Here is a 13447-nt window from a genome sequence, read left to right as displayed (position 1 = left end):
ATATATATATATAATATATATATGTATGTATATATATATATATATATATATATATATATAGATGTATGAGACATCTTCCTCAGCTCTATGACCAAAAATAAAAGCATATAAGAGTTTTAAGATTCACATTGTTCTTATTGGTTGAATATCAAGATCGTTTCCCTACTTCTGGCTCTTCAGAAGACGTGGCAGCTTACTAGAAAAACTAATTATTTCTGTGATACTATTACTAAACTTATTTTATAAATTGAATGGGAGACAAATGAATTAAAATATTGATTAGAAATATAAATATTTATTTATACAATATGTACACAAAATATCACAAATCGAAGAATATATACAAGTGTGGAATATTGAATATTACTTCGTAATATACAAAAACTTATTACAAATATATGAATATTTAAGTTGCTAGAATATTTATCAAGAATCTAACAATATTTCCTTTGATTCACAATTTTTAAGTCTAACATTTTACAGTAGGTTTTTAAAGAAGGCACAAAAAGTTCAATATATAATTATGAGTCAATGTTATATTTATTTTATCAGGCAAAGGCTTTGTTAGTAAGGCTATAGTCTACTGTAAAATGTTATGTACATTACCGCTCTATTTATAAACATAGATAATACACATATATTGTTCTTTCAAGAAAAATTTACAGTTTTGTATGAACAATATAATACTAATGTATAAAATGGGCTTAATTTATAAAAAATATCTACAACACATATAGATAGTAACCGTATGCCACAAAAGTTCTCAAGTGTGTTTTATCATAAAAAATTGCATTTAATTGTATAAAATTAACCACTCTTTAAAATCAAGCGTCTGTAAGTAAAAATGTTTGACAGTTTACTACTATAATGACGTTTAATGACAAGGTAAAAATGAATAATCTGTTGATGATATTACAAAGCGTAGGCCTAATATATTTTTATACAGAGTTTTAAAATATATAACAATGTTAATACGTAATTTTACTGAGCCCGTAAGATCTGTATAAGACTCTGGACTGCTCTGGCGATTTTCAATTTTCAAATTAACTAAATCATCAAAAAAGGTATGTTGTCAAAAACATATAAACTTTAAGATTGCTGTATAAATATTTTTACATATTATCATATATATATATATATATATATATATATATATATATATATATATATATATATACGTTAAACTTTATAAATGGCAATAGCCTTATTTAATTTCAATAAACATTGAATCGCAAAAAGTACTTGCTCCGCCGGGAGTCGAACCCGGATCTCTCACTTGCCGGGTGAATGTGCTACCATTACACCACAGAGCGCTTACTTTTTCCGATTCAATTATTTTGTATTTGGCCGTATCTGTCACATATGCGTTTAAATAAGCAAACTAACATATGATCGGAAGACCAAATAACTGTCATATATATATATATATATATATATATATATATATATATATATATATATATAAACGTATTTTAAGGTTCTTAGGTAATTTAAAATAATGTTTGTTTCCACATGTTCATATATCGCGTATGGAATTCCAAGCAACATCTATTTCCACTTTTGTTTCTATAGATTTTAACGCTTTAAGGTGTTTAAAGTTGTATAAGCACATAATTGAATCTTTATAAGTGAATATGATTGGAAACATAATTTCGGATGTAACTAAATTAATTAAGTAAACTATTTTACAGAGCAATTTTTAAGTTTATAATATTATTTGTCTTATAAGGTTTCCAGATTATGGAGATTCTAAATGCTTGCAAGTGTTAAGGTTATACAACATTGAGAGTAATTGTTCCATCAGGGTTGTGCAAATTAAACATCTAAACTAATAATGCATCTTCATTTTAACATTTCGAGATGATGGCCTCATATAAAATATATCTTTCTTAGAACGAAGCTACGAGGGTTACTTATTCATTATACTTACTATCATATTATAAATCATCTTTAGAAAAATTTAATAAAAACACACACACACACACACACACACATATATATATATATATATGTGTGTGTGTGTGTGTGTGTGTGTGTGTGTGTGTGTGTGTGTGTGTGTGTGTGTGTGTGTGTGTGTGTGTGTGTGTGTGTGTGTGTGTGTGTGTGTGTGTTTTATTAAATTTTTCTAAAGATGATTTATAATATGATAGTAAGTATAATGAATAAGTAAACCTCGTAGCTTCGTTCTAAGAAAGATATATTTTATATGAGGCCATCATCTCGAAATGTTAAAATGAAGATGCATTATTAGTTTAGATGTTTAATTTGCACAACCCTGATGGAACAATTACTCTCAATGTTGTATAACCTTAACACTTGCAAGCATTTAGAATCTCCATAATCTGGAAACCTTATAAGACAAATAATATTATAAACTTAAAAATTGCTCTGTAAAATAGTTTACTTAATTAATTTAGTTACATCCGAAATTATGTTTCCAATCATATTCACTTATAAAGATTCAATTATGTGCTTATACAACTTTAAACACCTTAAAGCGTTAAAATCTATAGAAACAAAAGTGGAAATAGATGTTGCTTGGAATTCCATACGCGATATATGAACATGTGGAAACAAACATTATTTTAAATTACCTAAGAACCTTAAAATACGTTTTTTGTTTTGCGATTTATTGCATAATAACCGACATTTAATTATTTAAAACTTTAAACAAATTTTTGATGGCCACCTTCTCAAATACTTTAAGATATATCGATGAATATGGAAGAACAAAAGTTGTTTATAATTACGTAATATATAGATAAAATATGTATCGATCTGGATCTATGTTGGGAATTAGTAGAGTTAGAAATATTGCTCGAATTTAGAATGACTGTTATCTTATGACAAAATGAATCTTTCATTTGTTAAGACAGACTAAAAAATTCATCAAAGCTAAATTGCAAGTACTTTCTTTTTAACAATATAAGTAATTTACTGCAGTTATCATGTTCACAAGCTCGCGTTGTATTGTATTATATATTACGCGTTGTGCGTAAATTATAAGAGTTTTCTGATTATAGTTTTTTTGGGTCGAGGATCATCGGAATAACACAAAGAATCTTCAGGAATTTCCGTCATGCAATAGTCCCACCTAAAATTAAATCCATCTAAAATCTAATGCAAGAAAACTAATTACGTAAAATCTAAAAGTTAGTACATATGTTTGTAGCAGTCCAATTTAAAAATTTTTACTTTTAATTAATAAGCATTGATCTTTAGTGTATTAATCTTTTACAATTACTAAAAGAAAATTTATAGTGACAGATTAAAAAATTAGAGAGAAGTGTACCCTATGATAAAGTACAAATATGTTTGTTACTGGATTACTTGATTTTCAGTCTTGTTTCCACACTAACATACGGGTCACGAGTGTAGCGGCTGGTGGTTGTTGATGGGATCAATCTGCCTTTGCTGGCAGGTCTCATGAGAGTCTCCAGACTCCGAGCCGTCCTTGGTCCTTTTGGCCGAGGAGCAGGACCTCAGGCAACAGCATCTCCCTAAGTCTCCACCGCCACCCTCTTCCTTCTTGTACTTGACCCTCCTGTTCTGGAACCAGATCTTGACCTGCTTTTCCGACAGACGGAGATAGGTGGCGATCTCAATACGACGTAGACGTGACAGGTACATGTTGGATGCGAATTCCCGCTCCAGCTCCAGGAGTTGTGTGCTGGTGAACGCTGTACGGATCCGCTTGGAGCTGGCCAGGTCGCTCTCGGGGCTGGAACGGTCTCGGTCACGGTCCCGCTCCCGGTCTTCCCGGTCACGCTCCAGCGGGGGGCTTGTGTGACCCAACAGCGGAGATCCCAGGGATATCATGTCTGAAAATATACATCGTTCTTCAATATATGCTATATATAAATATGACTGGTTTACTTTACTGACACAAGGAGTGTTACGTTTTCAGCTCCTGGCTACGCAAGCCTACGTTTATTTCGCCATAACTTCTAAGATTCTTCCAGGCGAGCAATAAGTCCTTGAAGAATTACAGACCCTTACTTAGACGACATACACACTAACATAGCTGGCCGTAGCAACCCTTGCTTTTTCCCTGTTGTGATTGCTTCATACTATGATGTTTATAAACTGTATTTATGCATTAAAGTAGTTATTAAATTATTATCTCTATTAAAAAATATAAATAATTCAATGAACCCTAAGATTGCAAATATGAGCTTTGTTGTTTGATTAGTTATATTTCGACTCATTTTATATATTTTGGAATGAAGATAACATATGTTATCAGATTAACTGAATCAAATAAGAATTGAGAAAACTGGTCATTGCGTATCTATAAAAATTATATTTTTCAGAGCACCCCCTGACCACTAGGGCTGTGAGTGCTCATGCGAGAAGGTATGGGTTGACAAGGGTCATACTTTATAGGCTACGATCTTCTAGACAGAGTATAACAATTCCTCACTTTAGTAGAAGTGCCATATACTAGAATTGCTATTTCTTACAGTAGGTTATGAATGACTCAGAATTTTGTCGTGATCTATCCTTACATTGCTCATAACATACAACATAAATGGTAAAAGTAATATCTCATCAGAAATTCACTCACAGAGTTGACCGCACATGATAATTACATCGCTAATCAGAATCGTTCCCTGGTACTTGTAGGAATCGTCGCGATTGTATGTCAAAATTTTCACAGGCAGTTTTACATCCAGTTCTGACTTAAATTCAATATAATCAGTAAACGGCTAAGTAAAATACAAAAGTTAACATGAGATAGCATACCAGTATAAAGATGTTTTCTCTATTAAAGTTCAATATTGGGATAGGTCTCCCGGGGCAGTACGATGAGTTAGAGAGCACAAAATACCGTAGATATATCCAAACGTGCATAAATAAATTTAAAGATAATGAGTAAAATGTTACTGTTTATCGTTATTTAGCAGTCACGTTTTAAAGCTTCAACGAAAGCAAAGTATATTTAAACATTTATTTAAATAATGATTGTCCCTTACTTAATTTAAATGCAGCCTATTCAAGGATTGAGTAAAAAGCATTATGCTCGTTACAGTTGGAATAAAATGAATCTGATAATCATTATCACTAATGAATATTTCACAAATAATAGTTTTACTACTTTATTAACTATTTTTCACAAACACATATATTTCTCAAACACAAGAACATCAAATCAAACAGAGTTCACAATAACACGTGTATTAGAGATGATTATACGAACACAACGCAATGGTACGAAGTACAACAGTGACACAATAGCATTGTTGTATTGTATTTGATTGTGTTGTCACGGGTTATTATTATTACACCTAACAATTTATACTCACTCAGCACTTCTGCCACAAACACAAGTCGTGGTACTTTAATAAAATAACTAACATTCTTCGTCATCTTTTACTTTGAAATCAATAATTATGTTTTCTATATAAAACTGAAATTGTTTATTTTGTTAAGGCTTTTGTTTTGACTTCTTTATTTCACTAATACTCAAACCACTAAATTAAAACGATTATTTTAAACTTAGCATAAATGTGGAAAACAAATACAGGACCTATGTTCATTGAATTACCACGTAAAGTTATTATTTTATAATATGTATATTTATACTAAATTCAAAAATACTAAACAATATGATTTAAATTTAGTTTACCGTATTTTCCAAACAAGACAAGTTCTCTAAACCATACTAATTAGAAATAATATAGTTTTTCTTGTAATACTTTATGCTAAAGTTTGCAAGTAATCGTATCCAAACTAGTTTGTTGCAATGCAATTGAATAATATATTACATACCTTTGACCTTTTCAGAATAGAAAAGTTCAGTACGCGTCAGTTTTGTATCGCGCCAGTAAGATTAAAGGTTACCGGTATAGGTGATGTGGTTTTATTCACCATAACAACGTTAATATTTACAAACTGTATTTTGCAATAAAATTAGAGCTTATTGAATGACGAAACAGTGTTCAAATAAAAGAGTTCTAACTTGCAACAAAAACGTTAAATACTTTATTGTTGTTTTTCATTTATAATCTAATGAATTGGTATTAGATATAATACTTATTCATTCATTGTATATCGTTGAATTCTTTTCTCTCTTGGTATAATTAACTGTTCATAATTATTTATAATATTACATTATTATTTATATTATTTTAATTATTCTTGTCATTTAATTTATTAACATTTTTGACAAATAGGTACAATTAATTAGTGATTACTTTAATTCGTTATTGTGAAAATTAGTTTGTCTTTTTTATTAATAAATAAATGATATTACCATTTAATATAGAACAGACAGTTAGTTCATAAAAGGATTTCATAATTTCGCCAAATAAAATACAGTTAGTTACTAATATGTTATTTTACACTGAAACTAAGTAATTGTTATTGTTTTTCTTAGAACACTTGGCAACATTTTAACGCCAATCATTTAAGGTAGAAACGCGGAGCAGCAAAAGTAGAGCAATTAGTCCTGCCTGTTGGCGAGACCCAGGGAAGCGATTAATGATTAATTATTGCTTGGATGTCTACCGCGAATTCATGAGATTTTTCCAGGTCTGAAAAATTTAAAATATAACGTATTTCATACACAAAATTAGTCAAGCTCGTTAGTCTCATATATAATTTAAACACTTCATACAATATTCTTTATCGGCCTCACTAATACTTGAAATTCTTTTAGTTCCTCTTTGAATTATAAAAAACCCTATTTTCCTACTTTCAGTAAAGATATCTGAAGAAGGCTGTTACTCACGAAATTTAAACAATATTAAATTATTCCAAGCGAACCTTACGGTCTGATTGATATGTTTAAGCAAACACTAAGGAAAACATCATATATTTTTAATCATCTTTTTAAAGTTTTCTACAGTGTGTTTGTTTATATTTTTTTCACTCATTTAACAAACACATACTTAGAAATATTATTCTTAGAACAATGCAATCTCTCCCTTTTGTCCGAATTAACAGATCAAATGGAAGTAGCTTACTATGGCAAAACAACAAAATCGAAACAGTAATTTATTTTTAAAATTTTATATATGTTATTAGCTTCTGTGTGTGTGTGTGTGTGTGTGTGTGTGTGTGTGTGTGTGTGTGTGTGTGTGTGTGTGTGTGTGTGTGTGTGTGTGTGTGTGTGTGTGTGTATATGTTTGTGTGTGTGTAAATATAATTACAGCATTAAAACAGTATATGGCAGCTTACTATAGTATCAAACGCTTTCTACAAAATCCATGGGCTCACTGTAATATTAATAAAGTAATTATCAATGTTAACAAATTGTTCTCCCGTCTAATTAGGACATTTATGGTAACAATAGATACATATTTATGATTATCTATTTGTTACAAATCATATTAAATTATATATTTATTCCAAAATAATATAGAACATACAATAAATTTTAACAACTTAGTATGCAATGCAATTTTATTTTTTTAGACATAATTATTCTGTGAGTAGACGACATATGCATTCTTGTTAACTATGATAGATTTTTTAGACGTATCTTGTAAATCCAAGGGCTAATTTTGTATTGAATCAAATTAAATTAAAAAATAAAAATACCAGCTTTAAGATTTTAAATCATAATATATGACACTATATTTTGAACTCGTAACTAATAATTAATCTAACTAACAATATTCACAATTTTAAGGTGAATATTTTAGATTCACACTATTTGTCATATTTCTGTGCAACAAAAATTGATATTGGTTTTTGATTATTTCGGCGAAGCATTGGCTGCGATTGCGAATGTTTCGATAATGGCATTTGCCCACGCGACATTAGATGGGAATCCATTAATCCCTGGTTTCATATTTGATCAGTTGCAAACGTTTTGTAACTGAGTTTTCTTATTCATAACGGCAATGCCGCGTTCCTGTGTATACGAATACATATTTCAAAATACTATAAGTATATAAAACACCTATACTAGAACTATGCGGTGTTTTGTTTTATAACTCAAAATACTCTTAGGCTATGTACGTCGGTGAAAACAGCCGTTCGCAGAGCATCTTCTGGAGGAGTATTGGTCGCATACAGTTAAACAGACGAGACGGAAACAATTCCGAAATTATAGAGAGTAGCATTATCTCTTTATTTTTAACAAAACTATTGATCAGTTTTAAACGTAATACTAGTATCTAGGCATTAGAATCAGGACTAGTGTCTAGGACAGGAAACAGGTAAAATGTTGACCAAAGCTGAAGGATACATTCGAGATCAGGTGATCCATCCACCTCCGTCTGGTCAAATTAGTTGGAAGTTATGTAAATACCATCAGTGAGGAAAAATATATCATTTGCTATTTTTACAGTGAGGAAAAATATATCATTTGCTATTTTTACCGTTCCTTGAAATGAAAAAGCGAACTGATCAAAACTCAAATTATTTAGGCTAACGGTAGTTAACGTCATAAATATAGGAAGAACTCATCTCAAGTTTATTAAAAAAAAGTTTAAATACACTATTACGTATTTTTAGACTAATAAATCGGAGTCCCGTGGTGACACTCAAGAATAGTGAAGCACAGTAGATTATTAATAACATGTTATAAAACATACATATTTATACGTAGCAAATTAAAAAATTAATAAAGTAAGTAAAGTAAAAATGTCTTATTTTACCAGGCGAAGTTAGGGCTAAGAAGCCCTCTCTAACACTTAAACTGGGGAAAAGAAAATAATTTGTATAATTTGAATATTTATGTATTAAATTATATTATCAAACTTTTATTATAATTGTTATGCTTGTCTAGATATTTACGTCCTTGAATATGTTATTTGTACGTTAATCCGTATGTATTTGATGAAATAATTGGAAATAATCACAAAAATTAAATTTAGAACATGTAAATTCTTGTATAGTAAATAAGATAAATTTCAAAACACTTATTGATTCTACGCTTAAATTGATCTTAAAAGGCAATGACAGTGACGATGTCTAGTTAGTCGTAATCAGGTATTTACCTGTCATTATGCAGAATAAAGTAAACTTAATTAACACAAACTTGCTTGATAAAAAAATTTAATAAAATGCTGTTTGCGCATAGTTGTTTTTTGTAAATACAAGTAGCCATATGTTGATGTATTAGATATGTAAATAACTTTGCGTTTAACCACATTTTCGTGTCATTTTACGAGGTATTTTACGCATGAAACGGAAACAACCATTAGGTCAAGGTGTATATTGTCAATTTTCTTCATTGAAATAACTTTCTAAAGAGACACAAAATGTGTTTCTATTTCAAATTTCAAGAAAAAATTTCATCTGAGTAATGTTTACCAAAACTACTTTGATTCATATCTGACTCAAAATGCTACTGTTTAATTCATCAAATAAAAATGTTTAATTAAAAACTAATAAGAATAACATATTGTGATCCATACCTGGTATAGTATGTGTCGGCGAAGTCTGTGGTTTGATGACGATATCTGATGGTCGACTGTGGGACTTGGGCGGAGGCCTAACTCTATGCTGGGGTGTCAAGGGCAGCTTCCTGTGAGAGGGCAGAGGTACAGGGCGTACAAGCTTGGAGTCGTGACTCTCTAGTCCGTACAGAGGGTACGGTGGGTAGAGCATGGACAGCGCCGGAGCTGCGGGCTTGGGGAATCCTGGAGGTTGCAGCCCGAAGGAAAACAGATACCCACCGAATGCTGGATACGGGAACGGAGACCCTGGAGACGAGGGAAGACTTGCGGGAGATGACAGCGGCGGCGAGGACTGTCCGCAGTGGGGGTTGTTGATTATGGAATCCATCAAAAACGATCTTGACATTTTTAAAGTAAAGTCTTTATCACTTATTTTGAAAACAGTTCTAGTAGAGCTTGAGAGAAAAAACTACAGCCATATCTTGAGCGAAAATATTTGTACTTTCTACTTGCACTGTTTTAGAGATCTGGATGTGGGCTATACAGACAAGACACTGTGATAAGGCCACTGGATCAGCTGACACACAGACAGCCACTACCCTGCAGGAGTAGAGTAGAACTGACTCAAAACAACCCCAACTCCATTCAAAACGTGCCCCATTGTCGAGTCCCCCACACACGTGCTCCCTAGCGGCAACCTTCCCAAGCTCCGGCGGACCCGTCCCCGAGGCGAGGTGGCGGCGGACGTTCGGAAAAAAGTCACCCAGTTAATTTGAAAGTTTTATTGACGTAAACAGTCCGGTAATTAATGATGTGCGCCGAGTGGCCCTATCAGGAAGTGCTGAATCAGAAGGGTGTGCGATTCAATTTGGAATAATCGTTGATGAGTTCCTGTCATGCACACCTCCCTTAGTTTGTTGATTGCTGCTACTTCCGATACGACTACGGAAGTAAACGATCACTTTCACTACGTAACTAGAACGGTCTAACAAGAAGCTTATCAGTAACTACAAAATTTACAGTATTTTTCAGAATAACAAGAATTATCTTACACATAGGGGTACATATGGGTTTTGAGGAAAACGCTTAAACATTGGCAAGCTTGTACTCAACTATTGATTATTTACTCAACTGCTACAAAATCAACTTCTACATTTGATACATCAAAAATGGTGGTAAGAGAGAAACTAAATAGCAGATGATGAAGGTAGTAAAGTTTAACAATTATGAATAGTTCATTTACAAAGTTATTGACTACTGCACTAGAAATTGACCATAGTGTAAGAATATAAGTTGGCATAGTTAATTCATATGAAATAACTATCAATGGAATCCAACAATAAAGTAAACAAAGATAAACAATGGTTTAAACAATGTTTAACAATGTAAACTAGTTTAACCGTGGTAGTTTAGTCCTTAATGGACGATCATAATACAATTTGTTACCACTTTATGAAGGAAAATACCCATCAGGAACTAAAACGTTAATGTAGGTCAAATTGTACATAATTTATAAGTGATTAAACCATTATATTTACGTGATTAAACACTATATGACTACGTATTAACTTTCTAGGTACATTAGAGAAAAACTGAATATTGAGGTATTTATTATTTTAATGACAAATAAGACTATTGATATTAGTATTCATATTGTTTACTTTTATAATATTTAAAGCTTATCTTCCTATATCAAAAATTATGAGAGCTAAGAATTCGTATAGAAATATAATTTACTCACTAAAAAATTATAAAAATGAACTCGCTTTATCTGAAACACACTGCTACTGCAGTTCAATCAGCTTAAGATGGAATGAATTTTTCATTATATTTGAACTTGATTCTCAATATGCCTATTGAGCTAATTTTTATGAGTTGTCAAAGTTGATGCTTTTATAATTTTATTTAAAATGTATTGAGTATGGGAAAATAAAGTAATGAATAAATATATACCCGTTAAAGCTGTAAGAGAAAACCTTTGTAAACAGTTAAACCAAGAATTCAAAATGTTCGTGAGTTGTCATGAACTAGCAGTTACCCGCGGTTTCACTCACGATTTTAGAAATTGAAAAACTCAGACTAATTAATTAGTGAAAGCAGTTATAATGTAATATTATGGAGTCTATGGTAGTTTTAAAACATGTATAACTCCGATTAAGAAAATATCGGCACATAAGCTTAAAAAGATTACTTCGGTTAAAAAGCATTATTTTTTCGAAAGCAATTGTATCCTCCTTCCGGTATAAGAAGAGGAGTGTGACCATCCTTTGATTTCCTGAAGCTACATTATACACAATGTCAAGGGTGCCAACCAGTTTCAACGTACGTATTTGCAAACATTCACAGCATCGTTCATTGATGTGTGTTTTATAGCAGCATGTAAATAGTATTTCCAATGCATTATATAGTGTACATACAAAATAAAAATTAGACTGTAACTTCGTCTTTTCAATATGCATTATATGTATTTAATACATCTAAAATTCAAATATAAATAAACTGCCACTTTGGTGAACTTCAGCTAAAGGTGTTAAAAGCTGTTGGTACCAGTTAATTTTAAATAATATTTTATAAATATCATAATTATGTTCCTACATTCTCAAAAATATTACTTTTTGCAATATGCAAACTTTTCTCTATTTTGTTTAGTTAAAAGATGTACCAAACCTAGGAACCTGCACTAGTTAATAACGACGTTAACAGTTAAAACCGTATCAAAATCCGTTGAAAAGTTTACAAAATATCAATGTACGAACAGGCTAGCATAAAAAGCGACTTTCATTTCAACTGTGTGTTGATGATAATAATATTTTTATCTTGCTTGGAATCTGTTAGTTGAAGTATTGCTTTTTTTAAATATATTGAATTATATGTGTACATATATTGAATACGAGTATATCAATATACAAAGGTAAGGTTGTTCATAAAGTGTATCAAAAACTATTTTTGTAATTAATTAAAGCTCATTACAATAAGGTATTATTCAATAAAAATGTATTCATATAAAACCTACACCATGCATAAATTAATTTATCTTAATTGTATACCATCTTAAACATCAGCCTAAATTTTAACAATATTTTATACCATTTCTTAGCATACAATAAAACAATAAAACATTATTCTGATGTAAAGCAAACCACCCCATAGTTCTAGTACGAGTTTTTCATTTACTTATAGGACTTAAATGAACAATCTTGCTTAGCCTTAGATGTTTACTTTTTTAACCTTTCAACTGATAAAATTTAATTGTATTATATCAAAGTAAACTAAATTAATTCATAATGAATAAATCATAATTACGTAAGTTGATTACGTGATAATAAAGTATAAAACAAAGATTATTACCCATATATGCTCTAAATTTTTTTTTCTATAAAACCAATCAAATTTTAGGATTTCTGAATCATGTTTTCCCAGATTCGTAGTCAGCCCATTCCACATTTCAAGGGTTTATGAAAGGACTTTTTGTGTAAAACACATTTTTATCTGTGATTGTCCTATTAAGTACGGAATACTAGCTTTCTTTAAGTGTAAAAACGCACAACCACACATTTTTAAGTTTTCACTTAGAATGCGTTCGACATGTCTCTAAAACTAACAAATTGAGCTTTGAAATTGGAAAAAATTTGCACAGTTCTAAGGCCAAAACTTAAAATGTAGAGTATAAATTAGCCTTGTATCATGTGCTGTCTAATAACCAGTTTCAATAATCACAACAAAAAATAGATGCCTAATGGGTGTTTATAGGACGATAATTTGCATAATTTTTATGACCACCTTGCCTTGAAGTTTGCTTTCTGAAAACCCCGTGATAAATATTCATCGTCAATATATGAACAATTAAACAAACTAACCACTTGGCCTTGGATTTTATATCTGGATATGATCCGAGGCGATATGGTTTTCAAGCACCACGCTCGTAAAAAACCACGTTAGTTTTTATCATATTACTACTTCCTCCAAGATAATAATGAAAACTGGTCGATATGAGAACTATAAGTGCCCACAACGAAATATTTTTTTATCATAAATATGTATAGATAATAAATTATACGATTATTTTTATATAGTTAATAATTTAACTACCACCG

The 13447-nt window shown here is 30.9% G+C and overlaps 1 protein-coding gene across 1 annotated transcript; it reads right to left on the bottom strand.

Moving 5' to 3' along the window:
• Positions 1 to 3268: 3268 nt before the first annotated feature.
• LOC124361314 (GS homeobox 1-like) lies at positions 3269 to 9759 on the bottom strand. Its single transcript, XM_046815361.1, has 2 exons — positions 9372 to 9759; positions 3269 to 3821 (listed from the first exon to the last, which is right to left on the bottom strand). Exons 1-2 carry the CDS (start codon positions 9757 to 9759, stop codon positions 3367 to 3369), a joined length of 843 nt encoding a protein of 280 aa, XP_046671317.1. The 3' UTR covers positions 3269 to 3366.
• Positions 9760 to 13447: the final 3688 nt, after the last annotated feature.

Source organism: Homalodisca vitripennis, chromosome 4 (assembly GCF_021130785.1).
Source record: "Homalodisca vitripennis isolate AUS2020 chromosome 4, UT_GWSS_2.1, whole genome shotgun sequence".
NCBI classification, from domain to species: domain Eukaryota; kingdom Metazoa; phylum Arthropoda; class Insecta; order Hemiptera; family Cicadellidae; genus Homalodisca; species Homalodisca vitripennis.
The sequence above is the reverse complement of the archived record's forward strand: the minus strand, read 5'-3'. Positions and strand labels throughout refer to the sequence as shown.

Coding starts and splice junctions, on each gene's coding strand:
- LOC124361314 (XM_046815361.1), bottom strand. CDS start 9,759: ATGTCAAGATCGTTTTTGATGGATTCCATAATCAACAACCCCCACTGC. Junction 3,822..9,371: donor GCCGACACATACTATACCAG/GTATGGATCACA, acceptor GTATATTTTCAG/ACATGATATCCCTGGGATCT.